Source organism: Sceloporus occidentalis, unplaced genomic scaffold, assembly GCF_023333645.1.
Source record: "Sceloporus occidentalis isolate IW3139 unplaced genomic scaffold, rSceOcc1.0.p SCAF_7, whole genome shotgun sequence".
In the NCBI taxonomy this organism is placed as follows: Eukaryota; Metazoa; Chordata; class Lepidosauria; order Squamata; family Phrynosomatidae; genus Sceloporus; species Sceloporus occidentalis.
Window position 1 is genome coordinate 87343599 of NW_028316987.1, and position 26102 is coordinate 87369700.

General features: G+C 42.8%; 1 protein-coding gene across 2 annotated transcripts in view; it reads left to right on the plus strand.

The window, feature by feature from the left end:
- The window catches only part of LOC149310056 (uncharacterized), a 28609-nt gene extending 6979 nt beyond the window's left edge, over positions 1-21630 (plus strand). Inside the window, exons 3-4 of one of the 2 annotated variants that reach the window (XR_016281862.1) lie at positions 6886-7043; positions 21544-21630. Coding sequence is in view for 1 of the 2 variants with exons in the window: in XM_089531452.1 (XP_089387578.1) it covers positions 6886-7043; positions 8639-8663 (183 nt within the window). In the remaining variant the exon portion in view is untranslated. Of the gene's footprint in view, positions 1-6885; positions 7044-8638; positions 9206-21543 lie in introns of those variants that run through there. The other variant, XM_089531452.1, reaches the window with a different exon arrangement.
- The last annotated feature ends 4472 nt before the right edge of the window (positions 21631-26102 follow it).

Here is a 26102-nt window from a genome sequence, read left to right on the forward strand (position 1 = left end):
AAAGGCACGTTCCTTTTGGCTACTATTGGGAGAGTTCATCTGCAGCTTTGGTATTTGCTGATTATAAGGCACACTAACCAAAAATTCATTTAGAACATAATAGGGAGCCAGTGTGGTATAGTGCTGTTGGATGACAACTCTGGAGACCAGGGTTTGATTCAAATCCACTGAATGACCACTGTGAGACCGACTGAATGACCTTGGGCATGTCACACTCTCTCAGCCTCAGGGGAAGGCAATGGCAAACCTCTGAAGAAAATCTTGTCAAGAAAACCCCATGATAGGATCACCTTAGGGTCGAAGTAAGTCGGAAACAACTCAGAGGCACACAGCAACAACAATAAAGTATAAGAGGGCTTCTTTAAAATGGGCAGAGGATAGTAAGCAAAACCATTTTTATATTATTCATTACACTTTTTATCTTTGGTTTTGTTCCAAGGAACTTGGTACTGTAAATAGCCCTCTTTGTTTATCTTCATATCGACCCCCTCAAGGATGTGAGAGAGGATGACTGGTGTGCGATTGCTCGGTGAGATGCCCAGCTAAGTGAGGATTTGGAGCAACATTTCCCTTAGTTTGAATCCAGTGATTTAGCTATCATGCTATGCTACCCCATGCAAATAACTTAATGCAGCTTTGCAATAGTCCTTGATTTATGAGCTTTAAATTGTCTTCAGTAGCACACACCCCAGTGTCTGGAAGTAATCATTCATTTCCCTTAATGACACCTTGACACTAATTAACTTAAAGGATAGTTATGAGGTTTTTTTATGATTATGGGTTGCTGTTCTGAATATTTTACTTTTCTTTTAGGCCTATCTTTACTTCTTTATACTAGTTCTTTTATTTTTGTTTTGGTGGGCTGGTGATTGCGGAAAACAAAAGAGAAAGAGGGAAATTAAAAAACGGTTATGTCTTTTCCATCGTGTAAATGTGACACAGTCTCCCACATGGCTCTGAACAAGCTGCTTCTGCTTTATTTGTCAGTATCCTGGAAATGTCTTGTTATTACAAGTAGCAAATGTGTTTTAAGCAAAATGTTAAACTTTGTCTCCATAGGTCCTGGATCCAGAATCTTTTTTCCAAAAATCATATTGCCTGATCTTGCACTTCCTCATGTTTTTGTAAGACAGAAGAAAGTCACTTAAAACTTCAAAAATTCAGATTAATACAATGCTATCATTGGGCCAAGGAGAAGGTTAGGAAAAAGTGTTCAAGCTTTTGAGAGCACTTGATATTTTCACAACTCTGAGACAGAACAGGGATAGGAAGATATGATCTGAGCATTGGAGTATGACTCTAGAGACCAGGGTTCGAATTTTGGCTGATCCATATAAATCCACTGGGTGACCTTGGTAAGTCACACACTCTCTGCCTCAGAGGATGGTAATGGCAACCCCCTTGCTAAGGAAAGCACAACAGCAACAACAACAACAACATGGCTCTAGCATAGGGACCTCTAGATCTTGCTGGACCACATCTTTCACCATCACTGCCTAGGACTGATAGAATTTATTTTATTTTATTTTATTTCTATGCCATCTTTCTCCCAGAAGGGACCCAAGGCAGCTCACAAACAAAGTTGTTTAGTAGGTGACGTGCTGGTTTCAGGTGTCAGATGGAACCACTTGGAGATTGCAGGAAGGAAAGAAAGAGTGTACCCCTTCATTTTTTAAAATATAAAACCTGATTTTATATTTTTGACAATGGGAGATTAAACATTTCTGCCTTTCATGTTGCTAGCATTCTTGCTTTATATGAAACCTGAAGCCATCACACCACTAGAGCCTTATCTGAATGTTGCAGTTCCCACTGTCCCTATGCCACCTCAAGATTGTCAACAACATGCAGAGACCATGGCATCAACCATGTCACCTTATTTATTTCCACATATTGACTATTCTTCACAACATTCATAGATATATTTCTTTTAAGAAATTTTGAGTTTTAAGAGCCAGGATCTACTGATACCATCTAACCATTGATTCTTACAAGGCACAAAAAAAATCCTATTCAAAGAAGAGACTCGGTAGCAAATATATTAATTTAATGTAAGTTGGTTTGAAATATGGTTACAAAAGCATATTTGTACTCAAACTGGAGAGGACATTTCTCAGCTGAACATGTTACCCATGGTATTGCTATTTAATCTGATTTTCTACTGCATGCAACCAATTTATTTTGGTTTCAGACCCAGAATTCAAGTTTTATACCATCATACTAGACATCAGCCTTGGATCTAATGTGTTGTAGTGATGAAAGTTTGTTTTTTCATACTCATACTGGCTACTTTCAGTACATTTAGTAGAGAACTTGGCCACCAACATTGTACATGAAAGATGGTATCCATACATCTGTGACTTTTGCTTCTTTTTGCTTCACGATTCCCGAGAACTAATAACTAAAAACAACCCATGAAATTTCTCTAAGCTTCAAAAGCGGTTTGGTATTTCAGCAGAGGAAGGAACAGCTGCAGAAGCAAAATGAACCCCAAACAGCCTCTCCCTGGTGTGCATGTGGAGATAGTATCTGTGGTCCTGGGCATCGTGATGGTTATTTGCAAGATTGTTTACCTTCTGGCTTACCGTAATGAACAAACAAAAAACCTCATGGTGTATCATTAAGGAAATCAAATTCCTTACCAAATACCAAGAAGGTGCAAATGCTACACTTAAATTAAATTACAGATACGTTCGTATAAATATTTTATTTTGTATGCAGGTTTTCCCTATTTTTTTTCTCCAACTTTAGGTGTCATAAAATTTTGACACATTTAGCAAAATCTGTTAAAAGTAGCAAATTAACATTTCTGCACTAAGTAGTTGCTTAGTGTATAAGCATGCCTTATAGATGGCATGGGAGACTAAGGTTTCAATCCTGGCTTGGCCACATAAACCCACTGGGTGACCTTTGGCAAGTCACACTCTGTCATCCTCAGAGGATGGCAATGGCAAATTCCTTCTGAAGAAACAAGCCAAAAGACCCATGATAGGTTCGCTTTAGGGTCGCCACAAGTTGGGAAGAACTTGAAGACACACAACAACAACAATAATGTATTCTTGTCATATTTATTTGTTTGTTGGACTTAGCCACGTCATCTCACTTTCTGTTTCAGTTTCCTTGCAGTTAGTCTGAGTTTATTCATTTTTATTGTATCGTCTGTACTTCTCTGTCTATAGTCTGTAGTTCTCCGTGTCTGAAGAGCACAAGATACAGAGCCACTCACCATAAGATGTTATGAAATCTTTCGTATTTGTAAGTAAACCTATTTCATATGCTTTTAATGAAGAAGACCAAGGACATTACCATACAAGCCCTGTTCTTGCCGCAATCACATCAGTTAATAAAAATGGAAACATACCCGTTCCAGAGCAGCCAATATTGCATGTTTTGTCAATTGCGCAACTGAGTCTGCTTCTGCCATCATATTCTCCTCCACACTCCCTCTTAACCCTCCCTCCCTGTCCTATGCCCTACCCAGCATGCCTTTTGGTTTACTTTATTTATTTTTATTTTCACTTTTTCATGCAATTCTGAAGTTCTGCTAATGCAATTTAAAAAGAAAAGAAATGGAAAAACTAAATAAATGAAAGCACCCTCCTTGGGAATAGCAAAGGCAAGGGAGGAAAGGAAGAGACACTAACTTTGCAGGTCTGTCAATATCACAGCTGCCCTGGCAGTGATGTTTCGCACCTGAGTACTAATGTGTTTGTGAGCCTATTTACGGGTTTCACCATCAATGGAAAGGGATGCCTTCGCAGCACTTTGAAGACACAGCAGCCATGGGTCGGAGGCATTTTCTGGTTGTTTACAATGGAAAGTCAACTTTTGGGTCACTTCCTGATAGGAAAAAAAGTCGCTCTGTGCCCAGAAAAGATAAAAAGCATGGTGAAATTGTCCCATGAAATCAGAGTGTCTGCAAAGCAATGCAAAATGTAGGATATTTGAGAAAAATAGAGGATAAGACCAAAGAAAAGCTAACAATACTCCTGTAAATGTAAATTCATGCTTCTTAGCCATCCTCAAAATGGAGAACATTTTGAAATTCCTCCTAGACAGAAGACTGAAATGGAAAACATGCCTGGAAAAAGGAGGATGTCTGGTCACCCTGCATGAAATTACCCTTAGTAGGCATTTGAAGGCAATGAAACTGAACTTTTTGGGAGGAGGGCACAGCCCTCTGGTATCTCCTGGGAGCAAATTCTGCCCCTCTGTGACCCAACAGTTGTCCAACCTTTAGCCCTCAACATATTTTGGACTTCACTCTCTAAAATGTCAAACCAGCACTATCCATGGTAGGAGACTGGGGAGTTGTCCAAAACATCTGGAGGGCCAAAGGTTCCCCAACCCTTATGTCAGGTAGATAAGAGTTTTGGAGGTGCCTATTGTATATCTTCCAACTGTCCCAGTTGGACAGAGACAATCCTGATTAATCTTCTGTTGTCCCACTTTTTCATCTGCTTTTAAAATGTCCCAGTTTTTCTCTCCTCCACCCACATTCCCCCTTTGTCCTCAGATTATGTCAATTGCTGCAAATTGAGTTCAAAGTACAAAATAGTTGGCATTCAACTCAGTGGGGAAGGGAGAGAAAGGGGCAGAATCTTGCCCTTCCCAGTAAGCTCCGGCAAAAGCAAACAACTGCAACCTCTCCTAGCTGGTCTATTATTTCTCATTAATAACTTTTGCCACCTTGATCTCACTCTACGGTTACTTGGCTTCACATGCCCAGTTCTCATTTGTGAAACGCTGGAAGGATATGCTGTTGGCATCATCTCTTGTGTCCCATATATTTGCTCATCCATCTTCTCCTGTTGATTTTATCCTTCTGAAAATAAGGGCACCCAAACCACTTGTTAATATGCCTATGGCAGCCTTAGTCACATGCAAATCATTTCCCAAGTCAAGGGCAGCCTTCAGTTACTTAGTAAACAACCAGAGGTGGTTATCTTCTCCACAGTGGTGTGACCAATGCAAAGGATTGCTTAGTCACTTTCCAGTGAATCAGCACAGTGAAAGAAAAGCAGCACAAGTGGAAGCAGGGAGCATCTGATGTCTTTCTAATAACGTCTTTTCAGAAAGAGCTTGGAAACATTACTTTTTGGACTACAAGTCTTGGATTTTGAGACCTTTAGTTAAACCCACTGGCTGACCTTTGGTGAGTCACATGCTCTCAGCCTCAAAAGGAAGGCAATGGCAAATCTCCTCTGAACAAATCTTTCCAAGAAGACCCCGTGATATGTTCACCTTATGATCGCCGTAAGTCAGAAACAACTTGAAGGAAGACAACAATCACAACAAAGTTTTTAAAAAGTACTACTTTTAGCTGTGGTTTTAGGACAAGGCATTCATTCATGTCTGGAGGTTGTCTTAAGCCAAACTCCTTTGAGAATCCAAGGAAAACTAAGGTTTCCCTCCTCAGAAAAATAGATATCGACTTGTTATTATTGTGTTCCTCCAAGTGATTTTTTCACTTATGGTGGACGTATCATTGGGTTTTCTTGGCAATTTCTTCATGGTTTTTTTTTTTTTTTTGCCATAGCCATCTTTTGAGTCTGAGAGAGTATGACTTGTCCAAGGTTACCCAGCGAGCTTTAATGTTTGAGTGGAGAATCGAACCCTGATCTTCAGAATCATAAGTTCAACACTTAAACCACTACACCATGTTAGCTCAGATGTTGGCATATACATACAAAAATGTGTGCATAATTAATTTTATTGCCTGAAAATTGATTTCCTTGACACTGACTTGTCCAGCATGAAAATTTTTATAATGAACAGTTTGCCTAAAAGTTTAACTTAAAGTTCACTGTGCCATGGAGAGTTCAAAGTGGCAGAACAGAGAATGAAGGGGGGGGGGGGGGGAAGAGAAGAAAGACTCTTTTGAGTCTAATTCATGGACCCTCTGAAGCACATCTATGGACTCCAGGTTAGGAATCCTGTATTACCATATTTTGTGACTTTCTTGCTAAGAGCATCCATCAATGGCAGGCATATTGTGATGGGTAAACAAAGGAGGTGGAGATGCAATTTGTTGTTGTTGTTTTATGCCTTCAAGTAATTTCTGACTTATGGTGACCTTAAGGCAAACCTATTATGGGGTTTTCTTGGCAAGATTTGTTCAGAGGAAGTTTCCCATTGCCTTCCCCTGAGGCTGAGAGAGCGTGACTTGCCCAAAGTCACCCAATAGGTTTTATGGCCGAACTGGGAATCAAACCCTGGTCTCCAGAGTCATAGACCAACATTTAAACCACTATGCTACACTGACTAGAATTATCCTAATGTTTTAAGCAACCTACCCAAGGAGTCTGTGCAAAAAAATTGTGGGGAAGGAATCATCTCCAGTAATACTTCTTGGTACACCTGAATGTGTGCAATATGTCAAACTAGCTAGATCTCTAACCTGACCAAGGAGAATTGTTAGAAGAAGTATAATTTATGAAGCTATAACCAGCTCTCAGTCTAGTATGCTTGTATTAGTTAATTGCATGTTATTGTATTTTATTCAAAGTCGCACTGCAGTTTTTGTGGAAGTAGAAGTCTAACTGAACTTAGAAAGAAGATGAAATACTATGATAGCTGAAACTCACAGCAAAGCAAGTGCCAACTTTGGAGCATACAGTCAGCTTAGGCACATAGATGAGCAATTTTTGGAATATGTGGGAACAGACGCCAGCCATTGTTTCTGTGGACATGGAGAATAGCACTTGGCAAAAGAGCAATTAATTTTTGTAAAGGGGCAATGATAACCAGGGGTATGTGTCATGTCCTTCACTATTCTGCAAACTTCTTTTGCAGAATATTTTTTGTATCATAGGTAATGCCATTTTTAAAATCATAGACAATGCCATAGCCACTTCTCTGATCTTTCCAATATTTTTTTTTAAGGGAAAGAACTGGAATGTTTACCTTGTGGTGTACGTGAAAGAACAGTGGCCTCTGTTCCTGCCCAGAAACAGACTGAACGATCAGCTGCGTTTTGACTGCAGAGTCCTTGAAGCATTCAGTTGTGGGGAAGGCAGCCAATACAAACAGGATGGGGACAGGTAAAGCAATCAGCAGATATAGTTTACGATCCTCAAGGGTGTGTGTGTCTGTGTGCACATGCATATATGTACATGCTGTCATGCAAACAGGCATGTTTGGGCTGTGGACTTTAATTATGATATTGGGTCCCCACTCCTTTTGGGGTCAGAGTTCAGATCTATTCTCAGAAACAGTAGCTACTTCTTGCTCTTTCATTTTATGGGGTGTTTTCCCCTGGTTCTCTGACTCTAGGGAAAGGGAGGGGAAAGGTGGAGGCAGGGATGTGATTAAGTGATTGTTATTGGGGAGGCAGACAAAAATGTGATGGAGGCCTTGTCCACACTGGCCATGATATTCCAGGGGTTGGCTCGACCTGTCCCCATTATCTTGCCCTCCATTTTGGTGCCATGGCTGCTGTCTGCATGGTGTCCTGCTGGGTTGCCTGATGCACCATGCTGCTTGCCTATTTCACCTTGTTCTGAAGTTAGAACAATGTGAAATAGGCAATGTGCGGGTGGTTAAGCCATCACAAAAACAACAAAAGGGGGAGGGATCTTAAAAAGAAAGGAAATGGTGACTCAACTTAAGTGGATGAGGTCCTACTTGACTGAGACAATAGACTATTCAAACAAGTAGAAGCATGATGCTGAAGAGGGGAGGCACTATTGGGTGTTTGGGATGGCACCAGGTGACACCTCAGAGAGGGGTAAACACCCTGTGGGGTGGTCATTCCTGTTTGTCCCAAGATCTCCCTGGTTGCTCCCATCTGCCAGGCAGGGCGCCTCTTCCATCTAGGCCAGTCTTGCAGTGATCATAGGAACTGTAGTCCAAAATAAATAACTTCCCCAAGATCTGCTTTTGATCAAGGTCAGGCAGAGAATTCAAAAGGATCTGGCCATGGTTCTTTGAACAAAACCCAGGTTTCCTGCTGGACTACAAGCCAAACACCATCCAGTACTTTGCACCCTCTGTTTATATATCTTGAGCAAATGAGACTCCTTAGGTAAAGCTAGATGCTGATTTTCTGCTTTGAAAGCATTTCTGACTCTGCAAGAAACAAATGAATATAGAGTATCTTGCAACATAATGTTTGCTCTCAATTTATATGTGAATGTGTCAGGCAGACTACTCTGCACAAAATGGTTTCAGCTGCTTGCCCATCCTGAGATTAGTATGCAGCTGCAGTTCCCTGTTCTCTCTGGCATGTTGTTCCGCCTGTTCCTCCTATGTAAACATCCCATAATTAGTACTAATCTAGCAGGCTGTCATCGGCATCCTCTGTCAGTCACCTATGGGACAAATTCCCCCTCAGGTCTTCGCGTCTCTTGCTGCTTCTATCACCCTCCACGCTGAATGTGTTTCTTATCTTCTGGCTTTGATTTTCTCCCTCAAATATTTGGCCTGCTGCCACTTTCCTTTCTGCTGCATATACTGGGGAACTAATCCTCCAAGTGTCAGTTTAACACAAGCATAGAGGTCATGTGGTTGGCGCAGTTTGGGCAATCATACCATGTCCCTCAATATGGAAACATTTTTAAAAATAAAAGCCAGATTCAACAAGCTTGCAGTTGGGGAGGTGGGGAGCATGAACTCTGTCTTTGTTTCTTGTTGTTAGCTGTCCTCAAGTGGATCCTGACTAATGGCGACTCTGTGGATGAGACATTGCCAAGAACTCTTATCCTCCACTGCTCTGCCCAGGTGCTGGAAATTCATGCCTGTCATCTCCCTGATTGAGTCCATCCATCCAGCATACAGTCTTCCTCTCTTCCTTCTGCTCTCTCTCATTATTGTATTTTCTAATGATGTGTGCCCTCTCATTATGTGACCAAAGTACGACAGCCTCAGTTGGTTCATCTTAGTTTCCAGTGAGATTTCAGGCTTGAGTTGTTCAAGGTAGATCCATGTGTCCTGCCCTTTTCACCATCTGCAGACTAAATCAGGGTGGGAACTATGTACCCCTCCAAAATTTGGCTATGCCTGCTGGATAAGTCTGCTGGAAAGTTTAAGGACCTTATCGCACACAATTTGGTAACCAATCTGGGCACATGAAGGGGACACTCAGGGATGCGTGTTGCCAAGGGAGAACGGATTTTACTGCACAGAGAAGTGTGCAGTGCAATGCGCATCCCCGAGCATCCCCTCCACAAGCCCAGATCGGTTACCAAAATGCATGCAATAAGGTTCTAAGTCACAATGTCTGGAGGATCACATCATTCCTACCCCTGGGCTAAATAAAGCCCAGTCATAGTTTTTTGTGGGTTTTTCAGGCTATGTGGCCATGTTCTAGAAGAGTTTCTTCCTGATGTTTCGCCAGCATCTGTTTCCCATCTGAGAAACTAGGGATACAGGCCATGAAAGCCTTCGACTTCACAAAGCTCTGTCACATTACAGGTTGAGTCTTCTTTATCTGAAATGTTTGAGACCAGATTTTTTTTGGGGGGGGGATTTTGTTTTTTTGTTTTTTTTTTTTAAAAAACATTTGAATATGTACAATGAGATATATTGGAGGTGGGACTCAAGTCTAAACATGAAATTCATTTATGTTTTGTATATATCTTATAAACATAACCTGAAGCTAATTTTATACATTATATTGTAAATAATTTTGTGCATGAAACAAAGTTTGTGAACCATCAGGAAGCAAAGGTGTTACTATCTTAGGCCCAGTGCAGACTGGTGTTTTGCGCCAGGCTGTGGCCAAAAAAAGGGCTTGGGAGACTGGAGCATCCGCATGCTCCCGAGCCCTACTGCGTGCCACGGGCATCATCTTGGTGTGTCACCGTTTACATGGGGTGCGCAATGATGATGTTTGTATGGCGCAGCACCCAAGCAGCACAGCGTTGCACAGACGTCATTGTTGCACGTAAGCATGCTAATGGCACCCCGCTCACAGTGGAAAAAGAACCTGCCGGGAGTGCGTTCTTTTTAAGCCTTGAAGAGGCCGCAGTGTTTGTCTGCTGTGGCCTCCATCCAGGGCAGAAAGGGGCGGCATCTGACCGCCCCTTTCAGCCCGTCTGAATCCCCCCTTAGTAACCCATGTGGCCTATCGGGATTTTGGAGCATTTCGGATTTGGGAATTCTGCATAAGGGAGACACAATCTGAACTTTCTAAGGTAGCCCACAGGTATGTTGGGAAAACACATTGAAAACATACAGGGATCCATGGTTTTTCATACCAAAGTGAAAGCAGCAGTGTGTGTATGGTTTAGAAGGTTAGAATGGAGTGAGAAAATAGCACCAGGGGTTAAGGGGAAGGTTCTCATCTCCCCTCCCATCAATCTGTCCTTCAAAAAAGTAGGACCTCAGCAACTACATTTCATGGGCAGCAAAAATGTTTCTTAAAGTTAATGTGACCAGTGTTGTGTCTCTTGAGAACCATTTGTCATATTACAAGAAGAAAGAAAATAAATGGTTGGCTCTATAGCATGCATTTCATAAGATGACGAAAGAGTGTCTCCTTTACCCTGCTTGGCTGGCTCAGGAATGCCAAAGGTTTTTGCCTATGTCTTGTACTTCAAACACACTCTGCATACTGTAGAAGGTGTGGATTTTCGCAATAGCCTTACTAGTATAGCCTAGGGTTGCCATAGCGCCGGACCTCCAAACCGGGAAAAATGTAGGACAAAATTTTCAAATGTAGGACACACAAAAAATGTGTCCTACATTTGAAAATTCTGTCCTACATTCCCCCTCGCGATCGCGGCGGGGAGCGGAGGCCAAGCGGCGAGGGAAAGCCTCCACTTAAGGAGGCTTTCCCTCCCCACCTGGGCCCTGGGCCTCGCCGCGATCGGAGGCCAGGATCGGGGCTTCGCCTCGTTCCTGGCCCCCGCAGGGACCAGGAAGGAGGCAAGGAGCCGGTGGCGATCGCCAGGGCCTCGCCTCCTTCCTGGCCCCCGTGGGGACCAGGAAGGAGGCGAGCAGGCCGCCGGCCATCGCCGGGGCTTCGCCTCCTTCTTGGCCCCCGCGGACACTAGGAAGGAGGCGAGGAGGCTGCAAGGAGGCGGGGAGGTTGGCGCAGCTGTGCCCAAGAGGCGCCGCCTCCCTGCAGCCTCCTCCGCCCCAGGCCTCACTGCCCTCCTTTTCCTCCACGCGGCCATGCGTGGTGGAGGAGGAGGAGTAGGGCAGCGAGGCCCCAGGGTTGCCCAGCAACCCCGCTGCAACCGGGCTTTTCCCGGTTTTTGACGGCACCCGTGCCGTAACCGGGCAGGTGCCGCCAAAACCGGGAAAAACCCGGTTGCAACCGGGTTATGGCAACCCTAGTATAGCCTGACTTGTGTCCTACAACAAGCTGTACTATAGTGCAGAGTATGTTTCTTGGAGGGGAACAACAAACACATTAGGCAGGGCTTGAGGTCTACTCGCCAGATCTATCCCTACTGCATATTGGAGGATCCTTTTAAAGCTTTTTAAAAGCTTTACAGGGATCCTTCCACCTTGTCGCCAGGGGCTGCCCCAACTTGCCTCCATTACCTCACCCTCTGTTTTTATACCACAGCGGGTCTCTGCATGGGCATTCTGTTGGGATGACCAATGCATCCACTGCTGCAGGGGGTCACTCACATCTGAGGCCAGAACCTGTAATCTTGCTCAACAAGTGCAGCTGAAACAACCACTCCCTTGATTCCACTTCCAGCCACTTCCACTTTCTCCTTTACAGCATTTCATGTTGTTCTGGGAAAACAATACTTCTCTAAAACACAATTTCAACTTCTGAAGAACCAAGTGTAGTGAGAAATTTTGGTTGCTACTGCAATGCCAAATTTTGGTGATGGCACAAGGGAAGGCATGAGGGAGGGCTACAGCAGGATCCAGAGGCCACGGAATTGGCCTCTAGATCTGCTAAAATAGTCCACCTCTGATGTAAACCATAATGAAAACTGATTCTGTTGTGGAATGTGCTGAATATCATCCAGACTGCCCACACTAGAACCAGGGTTTGGGCTATTCATTGTCTGAACATCAGAACAAGAAGGAGAGACAGGCCTTTGACCTATGCAGACAAGGCTTCCAATTCTTAGCCCGTGTCCATTTTGGGACTGGAGGGTGAGGAGTGTGTTTGATAGCAATTAGATGTTGATGAGAAAGAATGGTAAGAGGACTTTGCATGGATGCTGCTCTGGCAGCATTTTACTCCATAGGAGTAGAGCTAAGGCTGTTAGTTTAATCACTCCAGTGCTAACATGATTCTGGGTCATGTTTGATTAATAGAGTGAAAGGCAGGGAAAACACTAGTGTGTTCTGGAACGCTGTCCTGAGAGTTATATCAATACTGACAATTAATTACTCCCTCTCTGGTGCTTTCTGCATTATCCCAGTCCATTTTTATTAGGTTTAGTTGTATTATTTGCTAGTGATTTGGGATCATCTCTCATTGCTACTGTTTTTTTAAAATTATTTTTGATTCAGAACCCGGGGAACAGCACCATCCTTTGTGCTGAATGTGGAATGATCTTTTATTACACAGAATCTGTTATAAAACTTGGCCCTATTCCCAAAAAGCCTGTGACAAACTCAGGCCTGCTTGCCATTGATGAGTGCATTTGATAACTTTTTTTACTTTAGCAATATAATAACAAATTTACCATATAGTTCCAAGGAGGCCCAATAGAATTAAGCTTTTCTCAATCTTTTAGCAAGGCAGAAAAATCAGGTTGAATGTGTTTTAAAAAGCACTGTCTAGAACTCACAATTTCAGTTATAAATGTACAACTTAGAGTTACACATTAATGACTTCATTTGTATTCATGATCCTTACAAATTCAATAATGTAGGGAATATGTAGGGACAGTGAAAGTCTCCCAAACCAGGCTTACCGGACATCAACCACTGTGAGCAATGAGAGGATCTATTTTGCTGTCCATTAGGATGCAGCAGACTAATGTTCCACCCTCCTCCTACGATTTCCGATGCAAGGAGGAATTGCAACAGGGCTCTTGCTTCTAATTGTCACTCCAGAGATCATTTGTGAGATAGTGATGGAAACATCAGTCTGCTGTATCCTGATTTAAAGGAGAACAGATCCCTATTACTCACAGCATCTGTCTAGTAAGGTTGGATTGAGGAAGGATTGGGCTGGGAGATGCTACTTATCTATGAGGTTGTGCAGACTGCCCCTAAGGGGTGGCCTGCAGATGCCTCCAGCTGTTCTGGATTGGGGCCACGGCAACCACAAGCCATGCCACCGATCTCTCCTCTCCATGGTGCAAAACGGTGCTGCAAAAAGTGATTCCTTTCTGCTCCCTGGAAAGGGCATGATAGCTGTGGCGCTGTGGCACTGTAGCATTAAGGCATTCCTTTGGCGCTACATCATGTGGACGCAGCACCAGAGGAGTGCCATGGCGCCATGTGCCATGTGGAGTGGTGTGCAGCATCACGCCTCCCTGGGAGTGGAGTCAGGGCATGCATCATGTGGACACCATGCCCCAACTCCGCCCCCAAGCCAGCCTTAATGGCCCAACTCCAACAAGGTTATCATGCTTGTTTTTGTAAATCCAATTTCTGCTTTACTATGTTCTTCCCTGTACTCTCTGTACAATTCCCCCATACTCTCTTATACAGTGAGCCCTTGACATTTTCTGGGATTAGGGATGCAGAACCCTGTGAAAGTGGAAGAACTGCAAATAAAAAAACTCACACTCTTTTTTTAAAAAAACTGAGACAACACTGCTCTAGGAATCTCTGGGTCCTGCAGTGCAACTCAATGGTCAACATCTGCCAGACATTGACTGCAGAATTGTGCTGCAGGAACTATACATATTTACCGAAATGTTCTATCTAGGAACCTCTAGGTCCTCCAACACAACCTCTGGCAAAAGTCGTGCTGGAGGACTTAGAGATTCTTAGAGAGAACATATTGATCAAATCTGTGAATAATCAAAGCTGCAAAAGTCAAAGCCGCAAATGTGCAGGACTGATTTTATCTCTTTTTGTCCATTCCTTGGCCAAAAGGGTGATCAGAACTTATGTCACTTCCTGCCACTATTTTGTCTGGGAAAAAGCTGAAAAAAACTATGCATGCCTGGGTGCTGCCCAGGGGTGTAGTCTGTGTAAGGATCATTAGGGGAACTGGTCCTTGAATACAATACAATCTCCTACCCTTGCATTACATTGATAATATTTCTGAATATAAGTCATAGTGCCACCAAGTACCCTAGAATGCAGCAAAGGTTTCTCCATCTAGGAACCACAGCTTTTCAGAAAATTACAAGCGGATGTATTTAACCTACTGCAATGCCTGGTTTGACCCCTTCTTTTATTCTAGAGGCTTCCAGCTCTTTGATGAAAAAAAAAAAGAGGACAAAACCTGGCAAGTCTACCTCAATCAGGACTTGTAGAGTGCAGTTTATCTCCACGCAATCGGCTTACTGGTTGAGCTGAAAAATGCCTTGATTGCCCTCTATTGCATCCTTTTCACCCTTGCAATCTCCATTACATTTGGACAGTGTAGGACCAATGTACAGCTCCTTTCAGAGAGCGACAGAGAAAGAGAGAGAGAAAAAAGAGAGAGAAACATTGAACCAGTGGGAGAGCAGTCATCTCACAGTCCAAAATCACTCACTGCACCTTTGTTTCATTCACCTAGGACTCTGAATTGTATTGAAAAGAATACTGAATAGAGCATCATTCTGCACAATGGAATATAAATCTAGATGCTCTGGTTAAACCTGATTCCCAACATGATGCCAGGAATGATGTTAAGCACAATATTCCCTGCATCAGAATTTCATCAAGAGATGCGAAAATCTTCACTTTCACAGTTTCTCCTCTATTCATTAAAAAAACAAAACAAAACAAAACAAAAAAAAACACACACTCAAGTTCTTCCCTTTCCAAATATGAAGACATTTGATATTTATTTTACTTGTTTATTTTGGTAAATCGTTATGAAAAACAGACTGAAACAAAATTCTCTCCCATTTACAGCAGGCAAATTTGACAGACTCAGCTATTTCTAGTATGGAAATGTCCATGCTTTCGTATGGAAATATCCACCTACTCTTATCGGTGTTACAAATGCGGAGGATCTCAGACTGATAAGGAGGTAGCCATAATTTAATACCACTGACATGGTAAAATTTACAGCAATTCAGACCCAGCTTTTAAGAGTCAAACACTTCAAGCCCTCTGCCTGTGGGGATGAATCTCACAGTTTTGGTGCTTCCATATTTGAATTTTTAAAGTATCAATTATTAATTGTTATCATTTGCTGCCAAGTCTCTGATTTGATAGAGAGCCTAAGAATGAATGCCCCCCAAGAGAACCTGCTCCTAACAGCCTTGTTCAAGACTTGCAGACACAGGGCCAGGGCTTACTTGATAGAATCAAACTGCCTTCCACTTTATCGAGCATTATCATCTTTTCCGATGAATCATGTTGTCTCATGATGTGTTCCATGTATAATAACCTCCATTTAGTCATTTTGGCTTTTAGGGAGGAGTCAGGCTTGATTTACTATAGGACCCATTTATTTGTCTTTTTTACTGTCAATTATGTCTGTAGAACTCTCCTCCAGCCCCACATGTCAAATACACTGATTTTCTTCCTGTCAGCTTTCTTCACTGTCCAGTTTTCACAACCATACATAGACACTGGAAATACTATTTCACAGACGACTCTGACTTTGGTATTAGATTATATATCTGTATACTTGAGGATGTTCTCTGATTCATTACAAGACTTTCTTAACTACAGTCTCAATTTTGGTTAATGACTGAGCCTAGGTACAGAAAACCTTTTAACATATTTCAGTATCTTCATTATGCATGTTATGTAACTTTGTAGATTTTGATCAAATCTTATCAAGTATGAACTGTAATGAAATTCTTATCCTTCCCGTATCATCTCCAGGAAATGTCAATCAAAGGCCAAGTCTGCAAGAAGTTTCCATTGGTTTTTTTTAATACAATAAACATTAAACCATTACAAAGTACTATGCACAGGTCAAAACAGTTTGGCCTGTTACAGACAGCCAAAATAAAGCTGCTTCGAGTCACAGTGGAGGTATGGTGTTTCAATTATGCATGCGTCCTAAGAGTCCAGAAGCCACACCAAAGCCACACTCCAGTCCTTAGGGATGGAGCGTGGCTTTGGTGTGACTTCTGGACTCTTAGGACGCATGCATAATTGAAACACCATACCTCCACTGTGACTCGAAGCAGCTTTATTTTGGCTGTCTGTAACAGAAGCCAGTAATTCATGTCTTTGGACTATTTCTTTCTAACTTATTTTAAAAAGCCTCTCTTACTGACTTGGAAGAAACTCATCTGAATCCCATTAAGTCAGCAGAAAACCTTCTGCTGGTCCCACTGGGTCAAGAAACAGGTCATGAACCCTATCTGTTTGTTCCATTTCTTCCCCTCATCAGGTGGCAATTTTGTTCAATGATTTATTATAAGCCACATGCATTTATCCAGCATGACATTTTAATCATGCAAATAAGGATTTTGTTAATGAATTGAAAATTAATTTGGCGTCTGCCGCTGTGTACACAGTGACAGTTTTGCTAATGTCATTACACTTGTAATATGGTCAGTGGCTTCTCTGTAATTGCTATAAAGTGTTGCATTTAACACTTAGAATAAAGGTTACATCAAAGAAAAAAATACATCCGGAATGTTCCCTAATTTTGTTTTCGTGATCTTATTTACATCTTGCAATCAGACGGTGAGCAATAAATGGGAATGAATGCATACCAGATATTCTGCTATATGGTTAGATGTGAGTGTGTGAATGCTCAGAAATATAGGTTGTCATTACACAAAAATTAACTCCCCAAACTTTATGGTGGTAATTGTAAGAAGAGATACTGCCAGTGGCAAAACTTTTCCTATAATTAGGTCAAGTGACCATCTTTGGAAGGAGAAGTTTGGGAGCAACATCTGGCTGTTGCTACTGAAATCTATCTGTTCCAATCTGATGGGGGAACGTAAGTGTATATGCCACACAATCTATCCCAGGTCGCCTAAACAACTTTTCTGCCTTAGGTGTGGATAGAGATGCTATTCCATAACAAGTGCTTAAGTAAGATCCAAGAGCTCCTTCAGCAATCTAAATCCAAAAGCTCCTTCAACCAACTTGGGTAGAAACTGTCACCTTGTTCTTCACTTCAACAGGCAAAATAACTTGGCCTTGAGAGCTGGTATAAGAGCCCCACACAATAAACTTTACACTTTAAAATTATTATGCTGTCATCTTAGGGCTACTTACCAAGGCATAAGCCCCTTTCAATGTTTTGAGATATTTGTTGTTGTGTGCTTTCAAGTCATTTCCAACTTATGGTGACCCTAAGGTGACACTATCACAGGGTGATCGTGGCAAGATTGGTTCAGAGGGGGTTTGCCTGTGCTTTCCTTCAAGGCTTGGAGAGTGTGACTTGCTCTAGGTCACCCAGTGGGTTTCCATGGCTGACTGGGGATTCAAACTCTGGTCTCCAGAGTTGCAGTCCAATGCTCAAGCCACTACAGTATGCTGGTTCTTGGAAGTAAAAATGGATAGGAACTAAAGAGGCCTAATCCTACCATAAGGCAGAGTGAGATGCCTGTCTCGGGCAGCAGAAGCTGGATAAGCAGTGACAATATCTTTGTGAATTCTTCAGCTATTCCCTTGGTTTGAATGCCATATAACTTGTTCTTGGTCTTCTATACAAGACTGATTCCTCAGGTGTTGTGGAGAATATCTCCAGTCTAGAAGCAAGATGCATCTGCCAGTCCAGACAGCTTCTGTTCATGGAATGGAGACCAGGCGCCATTTTGTCCTTTAGCTCCAGCAACAAAATATCTTGGTCCACTCTTGGTAGTTATAATCCTCTTAAGGAAAATAGTGTTGTGTGTCATTATAAGTAACAGGTACTAGGCTCCTACATGGCAATAAAGTTGGAAAAGAAACTTTTTGAGATTAAAACTTTCTATATCTCCAGTCAACATAGCTAGGAACCATGATAGCTAAGGGATTCTGGGGGTTATATACTTTCCAAAAATAATTTCTTCAAGCTCTCTATAAGGAAGTTCTGTAGAGGGGCCAGCATATTTGCTCTGAAAAAAGGCTGGCCCCAATCCAGGAATAATTCCTGTTCCTCAGAGGCCAATGGTGAGCTCATCTGCTCATAAATAAGCAGTGCAGAATTCAATGGGTATTACTTTCAGGTCACTGGGTATATAGGATTGCAGTCTCTGAGCAGAGAAAGACATTCTGTACTCATTTAGAGGTTTTATTACTTCATCTAAATAATAATAGAAGGGTTCTGTATATTCCTTCCTATTAGGTGCACTGAGTAGGACATTGCTACAGGGCAGGACTTGAAAACAAACTCCCCTCACCCCTATCCTTATAAACCCATGCCTCACTCATGAACATCCATACCACAGGGATGTAGCCAGGATTTTGGGAAGGGGGGGGTCCACACTAAGTGCCACCATTATAATGGGACTTGGGTGCGGCGGCGCGGCAGCACGCACCATTCATTTTATCTAACGGAAGGGAGGCAGACCCCAAGAACCCCTCCCCCCCCGCTTGGCTATGTCCCTGCATACCATTGGATTGGGAGGGGCATGTGCCAGGGCTTCAAGCCAATGCCCACCCCACTGCTACTGCCTTGCCCTGACAGACAAGATGGTGTGGTGGCAGCTGGACTCAGGGAGGGCATTTGTACTTCTTGTTGCAGGATCATCAGTGTCAATGGTGTGATGCGGCAGCTAAAAAAGCCAATGTTATTCTAGGATACATATAGTATCTAGATCAAAGGAAGCAATTCTGATTTGGTCAAGCCTCATGTGGGATATTGTGTCCAGTTCTTTGTACCACAATTCAAAAAGGATGTTGACAAGCTGGAGTGGGTCCAAAGGAGGGCAACCAAAAATGGTGAAAGGTCTGGAAACCATGCCTTATGGAGACTTCAATTTAGGAAGCTGTGTATGTTTAGCTTGGAGAAGAGAAGGTTAAGAGGTGATATGATAGCCATGTTAAAATATTTTGAAAGATGTCATACTTAATATGGAGCAAGTTTGTTTTCTGCAGCTCCAGAGAATAAAACCTGGAGCAATGGATTCAACCTACAGGAAAAGAGATTCTAAAACTGGGAAGAACCTTCTGACAGTAAGAACTGTTTGACAGTGAAATACACTGCCTTGGAGTGTGGTGTAGTCTCCTTCTTTGGAAGTTTTTAAACAGAGGCTGGATGGCCATCTGTTGAGGGTGCTCTGATTGTGAGTTCCTGCGTGGCAGGGGGTTGGATTGGATGGCCCTTGGGATTTTCTTCCAATTCTATGGCCTGTTACAGACTGCCAAAATAAAGCTGCTTCGGGTCTCTTTGGAGGTATGCTAATTATGCATGGATCCTAAGAATCCGGAAGCTGCACCAAAGCTGCACTCCAGTGCTTAGGAATGGAGTATGGCTTTGGTGCAACCTCCGGACTCTTAGGATCCATGCATCATTTAAATAGCATATCTCCAAAGAGACCCAAAGCAGCTTTATTTTGGCAGTCTGTAACAGGCATATGATTCTTTGATTCACTATAGCCCTGGTTTCAGGGTTCCTGGGTCTCAGGGTGTGGCCCTGAGTCTCTAGTCTAAAGTGAGGGGAGGAATCTCAGGGTAAGAGGACTGCCTTGAAAACTATGTGAATATATTTCCCCCTCATTCATTAGAGTTGAAGTTTATTTTGTCTGAATGGCATATTCTATGCAATTGTGGCTATTCATCCAAGCTGCCTTAGATGAAGCCGATTATCTAGACCCATTTCAAACTGGCTTTAGGGCGGGATACGGAGTCGAGACAGCCATGGTCGCTTTGGTTGATGATCTCCATCTGAACACTGACAGGGGTAGTGTGGCCCTGCTGGTGCTTTTGGACATCTCAGCGGCTTTTGATACCATTGACCATGGTATCCTTTTGGATCGCCTGAGGGAGTTAGGTATCGGGGGCACTGCACTCCAGTGGCTCCGTTCCTACCTCTTGGGCAGGTCCCAGATGGTGGTGCTGGGGGACAGTAGCTCTTTAATAAGAGAGCTGACATCTGGTGTTCCTCAAGGCGCCATCCTGTCCCCCATGCTCTTTAATATCGACATGAAACCGCTGGGAGAGATCATCCGGAGACATGGGGTGCGGTGTTATCAATATGCAGATGACACTCAAATCCATTTCTCTATGTCTCCGACTGCTGCAGTAATGGAGGATGATATCTCCCCTCTGAATGCCAGCCTTAAGTCAGTAATGGGCTGGATGAGGGAAAACAAACTCAAGCTGAATCCAGAGAAAACGGAGGTGCTAGCAATAGGTTCCCCTGGACCGGGAAGGGAAATTTGTCCACCTGTCCTGGATGGGGTCACACTCCCCCTAAAGGACAAAGTCCGCAGCTTGGGGGTACTCCTGCATTCGTCATTACAGCTGTCATCGCATATTGATGCGACAGCCAGGAGTGCCTGTTATCAACTTCGGTTGATACGCAAGCTGTGTCCCTGTCTGGAACAGAGGGACCTTGAAGCAGTGGTACAAGCACTGGTAACCTCTCGTCTTGATTTCTGCAATGCGCTCCACATGGGGCTACCCTTGTACCAAGTTCAGAAGCTTCAATTAGTTCAAAATATGGCAGCCAGACTGGTCACTAATACATCTAAATTTGACCACATTACACTGGTACTAAAATCACTTCACTGGCTACCAATTAGCTTCCGGGCACAGTACAAGGTGTTGGTTATTACCTTTAAAGCCCTACATGGCTTGGGCCCAAGTTATTTGCGGGAACGCTTCTTCCTACACAGTCCGCCCCACACTGTGAGAGTTTCAGGAAAAAACTTTATGGAAATACAAGCCACCAGATTGTGTATAACCTCTCAAAGAACTTTCACTGCTGTTGCCCCTAAATTGTAGAATAGCCTGCCGGAAGAGATCCGTCTAACTACTGTCTTGGACACTTTCAGGAGGGCTGTCAAGACGGAGCTCTTCCGGCGGGCATACCCTCCTGATCCTGATTAAGACACCATGTTATTTGTCAGATTGATTCCCTGTAATTGACCACTGTAGCATGTTTTGAATTTTTACTGTTCCTGGATTGTGATTGTATTTTAAGTATTGTATTTTACGGTATTGCATTTTATGATTGTATTTATGGTTTTATCAGGTTGTAAATGCGCCTCGATCCGAAGGGAGATGTGGGGCAATATAAATAAAACATTTATTTATTATTATTTATTATTGCTTCCATTTATTATGCTTAATGATATCATCAAGAACTGCCCCTTGTAACATAACCCACCAAGGCCTGCCTGCTGTCCTGGGATAAAGATTTGCCTTAAGTCTTAGGTCTTTGTGCTCACATCTTAGGAACTGCCAATCCTATCTGCTCCCCATGTCAAGAAAAGCTTTATCCAGTTGTTGCATTGGAGCTGAGCCAGCTGAAGCCATGAGTACAACAGTTATATTGTTTTTACGTCTTCTGGGAAGTCTGCAACTGGAAAGCAAGTTGTATATTCTGTAAATAAATGTGTAAAGCAAGCAATTGAGTGAGGTTGTTTATTTATGCATTAGGATGACAAAAGCTGGGCAGAAGGAGGCAGAAAAGAAGAAAGTAGAAGAAGGCTTGAAGAGAACACTTAGAATGAGAGAAGATCAAGGGCTGCTTTCTGTACATGGGCTGCAGGTGCATCTAGTTTGGCACCGGGGAACCTGTGGTGCTAGTATTAATGAATTACTGTTTCCATCTTCCCTTACCATTGGACAGTCTGGACAAGCTGATGGGAACTGGAGTCCATCTGAGGGCAGTAGTGACCATGCTGACTGGAATATTCAAGGAGCTGGCATCCAATAAAGTAACTTTTCCAGACTCTGGTTCCTGGTCATTTTTCTTAGGATGTTCTGTTAACTTCTTAAAACCAGTAGACTTAGACAAAAGCAAACTTTAGTAACCTCTCCTAGCTTATGTGTTCTTCCTCATTAATAACTTTGGCCATCTTGACTATACTCTGATGTTCCTTCGCCATAAGTGTCCTGGTTTTCATCTGTGAAATGTTGGCGGGTACTTAAAGTTTTTTTCCACCATTCACCAGCCATAAACATGATTTTAGATGTTAACAGAACATCTATGAAGCACACCCTGATGTTGCTTGGCCACATGTGCCCTGGTTTTGATCTGTGAAATTTTGGAGGGTATGAATTATGCCTCATTCACAGTATTTTACAGGGTTCCCGAATCCATCTTTTTCCACCTGTATTACTCATGATGTTTTTTTTATCGTAGAAAATTCACTGAAGAAGGAAAAAGGAGAGAGTTTCTCAACACTCTTTGACTGGTAGTCACCCTCTGGAAGCACTCTCTATTACAGGTCTACCTTCATCCCTGAGTAGAATTTTGCTTCTGCTGTTATGGCGATCATCAAATTACCAAGGACTGACAAAAGGACTGTGAAGAGAACAGCTTGGAAATCTTACTGGTTTTAGAGATTACAATGCCCAGAATCACCTAGAGAACATGTTTGTGGCCATGCTTGCAGACAGATTCAGGAAATTGTATTCCAAGCTTTGGAGAAAAATAAAGAATGGATGAAAGAGACCAGAGAACTCAAGGAGCTATTGAGGAAATTCCAAGAAACAATACAGTGAATGAAACTTGTGGAACTTGGGTGTGAGTCATCCAAATATATTAACTGGTTGCCAAAGCTACAAACCAGAAAAGGTTGTTTGACAATGACCATAGCATTCTATTCCACCTCTGTTGCTCAGGGTACTGTACAATACCCTAAAGGCACCAGATATCATCTGATCTTGGAACTCAGACAGGGTCAGCCCTAGTTAGCACTTAAAGGGGAGATAGCCAAAGAGTACCAGGTGCTGCAGGGTATATTGCTGAGGAAGGAACTAGCAAAACCACCTTCCTTCCTGAAGAAAACCTATGAAATTCATGGGGTTGACTTATGTTGGCAGGCACGTAAACGCACAAGAGAAGCACATGGATCAGTTCATTGAAACCAGACACTGTACACATGAGCAAACAAAACATCTTGTTCTTGGAGTAACTGGTCAGCATTGCCTCTTTTCCACAGTGCAGAAGGGATAGGTGTGTTGCTATGGGTGCATTGCTATTTCAGATTTTTAAAGAAGACCTGAATGCTATTGCTTAATTTTATCTTGAGTAGACCCATTGGCCCAGTTGTTGAACAATGAGTTTGCATAAAGGTGAAGCCTATTAATTTCATGGGACTACTCTGTATGGGGATAGGAATAGGATGCAGGCCACTGCCTTTGGATAGTCACACAAATAAGGAACTGGAAATGTTAAGATTCTCCTCATTGTTTGGTCTGCAACCAAGCAAATTTTGAGCCCAGACACTCTTCATGAGAGGAGATACCCAGAAGAAGAATCCAAACACTGAGGCAAGTGTATGGATCCATCCCAACAAACCAGTTCCAGCAGTTTCCCTCTCAACAAGACTAGCATTTTTTCCACAAGGCTAATGGGTTTTAAATGCTCATTCAAGAAAAAAAGAACCACTTTCCATAAAAACAGGAATTTGTTGTGGTTGTTGTGCCTTCAAGTCATTTCCAACTTATCATGACCTTATCATGGGGTTTTCTTGGCACATTTCTTCGGGGTGGTGGTGTTGGTGCTGCATCCTCTGAGGCTGAGAAAGAGTGACTTGTCCAAGGTCACCCAGTAGGTTTACATAGCTGAGCCAGAATTTGAACTTTGGTCTCCAGAGTCATAGTCCAAAACTCAAACCACCACGCCACGCTGGCTCTCTGCTTTGACTGAGAGGGTGTTAAAGACTTCCAGGCTTTTGTGCCCTTCTAGATATTCTAGTAAAGGAACTTCAGCAGTCTAAGATATTACTAGCAGAAAGCATCATGAACTTGGAACAGTTACTAAGGGAAGCCAAGTAAGAAAGTGCAAAGGCAGGCTTACTGTTGAGCATAAAGAAAACAAACAAACAAACAAAAAATAAAGACCACAGAGGTTCTACATAAATTCAACGTAGACAATGAGTAAATTAAAATAAAGATTTCCTGTACTTTGAATCAAACATTGATCACAAAGGAGGCTGAACTCAAGAAATCAGCAGAAGACTAAACATGGGGAGGACAGCTATGAAAGAACTGGACAACATCCTAAGGAGTAAAGATATACAACTAAATGCTAAAGTTAGAATTGTACAAGCCATTGTATTCCCCATTATCATGTACAGATGTGAGATCTGGACAGTGAACAAAGCAGATAGGAGGAAATTAAACTCATTTGAGAGGTGGTGGTGGAGAAGAGTGCTGAGGATACCATGGACAGCCAAAAAAAAAAAAAAAAAAAGGGGAGGGGGAGAAAAAAGAAACAAATAGGTCCTTGACCAGACTGAGCCTGAATTCTTCCTGAATTAAATGAATTAATAAGGGTTCATTTTGTTGTAGTGTTTTGCTAGATGACACTCTTACCTCCTTGGGGAGGAAGTGTGAGACATAAATAATTTTAAATAAAAATGCATGCTCAGTGGTATCCTGAACCCAAATGTTGAAGGCTGGAAGGGGCTAGGATGGTACATTGGTGCCAGCCTTTTTTGGTGAAAGGGAGTGCTCCCACATCTCATGGGCGGGGTGGGTGGGTGCCATCTACAATGAAAGATGCCTCCAGTGTGCCCAGGTAGAGCAACAGCTGACACTAGTGATTCTCCCTCCAGTTGTAGCAGATACCTCACAACAGTGTTTTGACTACATTTTGTTGCAGAGTGCACAGATCTGATCTAACATTGCCTGTCTTCAGCTGCATCTGCACTGCTGAATGAATGTACTTTGACACCATTTTAACTGTCATGGTTCAATGCTATGGAACTCAGGGATTTCCAGTATTGTGAGATATTTAGTCTTCTCTATCAAAGAGCTCTGGTGCCACACAGTGGCATCCCTAGCGTTGGTGTCACTCGGTCCGGAAGCTCATGGTGTCACCGCCCCGCCCCCCCCCCCCCCCCATTGACCTCCTTCCATTTCACACCATACAGAATCCTTAGCAATGCTTTTTTGCACTAATGTTACTGGTAAATCATAATTCCCATATACCACTGAGTGTAATGCTAATAGTTGTGACATAAACTACTAGAAAAAAACACACTATACCTTCAAATTACAATATCATATGTACAACCTAAATATATTTACATATGCCTAGTGAAGATTTGGTTAAAATGTGATTTTTTAAAGAAAATTTTAAAAGAATTAAAAAATTAAATTTTCCAAAAATAAAATAAAATAAATTTAAAATATAAAATTTTGAAATTTGAATTTTAATAAATTCTGGGGCCTCTCCTTTCTCATCCCACTGAGCTTCACCCCACTCCCACCATCTTTTAAAGCATTTTACAGGGAAGCAGATGAATGCCACCCCGTTTCTGCCCAAAAGTAGGTGTTTGAGGAACAGCGGTGTTACCCCCTTAGGTTGTCACCTGGTATGGTACGCACCCCCCACATGCCCTAGTGATGCCACTGATGCCACAACATACTACAAATCCCAAGATTCCATAGGATGGAGCCATGACAGCTAATGTGGTGTGAAACTGCATTATTTCTGTAGGGCAGATATAGCCTTCGGCTGATACGCCAGCTGCGACCCTACCTTGACCGGGGGGACCTTGAAACTGTAGTACATGCTCTGGTAACCTCTCGTTTGGATTTCTGCAATGCGCTCTACATGGGGCAACCCTTGTACCATACCCGGAAGCTGCAACTCGTGCAGAATATGGCAGCCCGACTGGTCACTGGTTCAGCCAGGGCCAGTCATATAACACCGGTCCTTAAAGACCTACATTGGCTGCCTATTTGCTTCCGGGCGCAATACAAGGTGTTGGTTATTACCTATAAAGCCCTAAATGGCTTGGGCCCAGGGTATCTGGAGGACCGCCTCTCTCCGTACAATCCGTCCCGCACCCTCAGATCATCAGGGCAGCAATTGTTAAGAGTTCCAGAGGGGAAATATATCTCCACCTCTAGGAGGGCCTTCTCCATTTCGGCCCCCACCCTCTGGAACTCGCTGTCCTTCGAGCTCCGCTCAGCCACCTCCCTAGCCCAATTTAAGAAGGGGTTAAAAACCTTTCTATTTGAGCAGGCTTACCCCT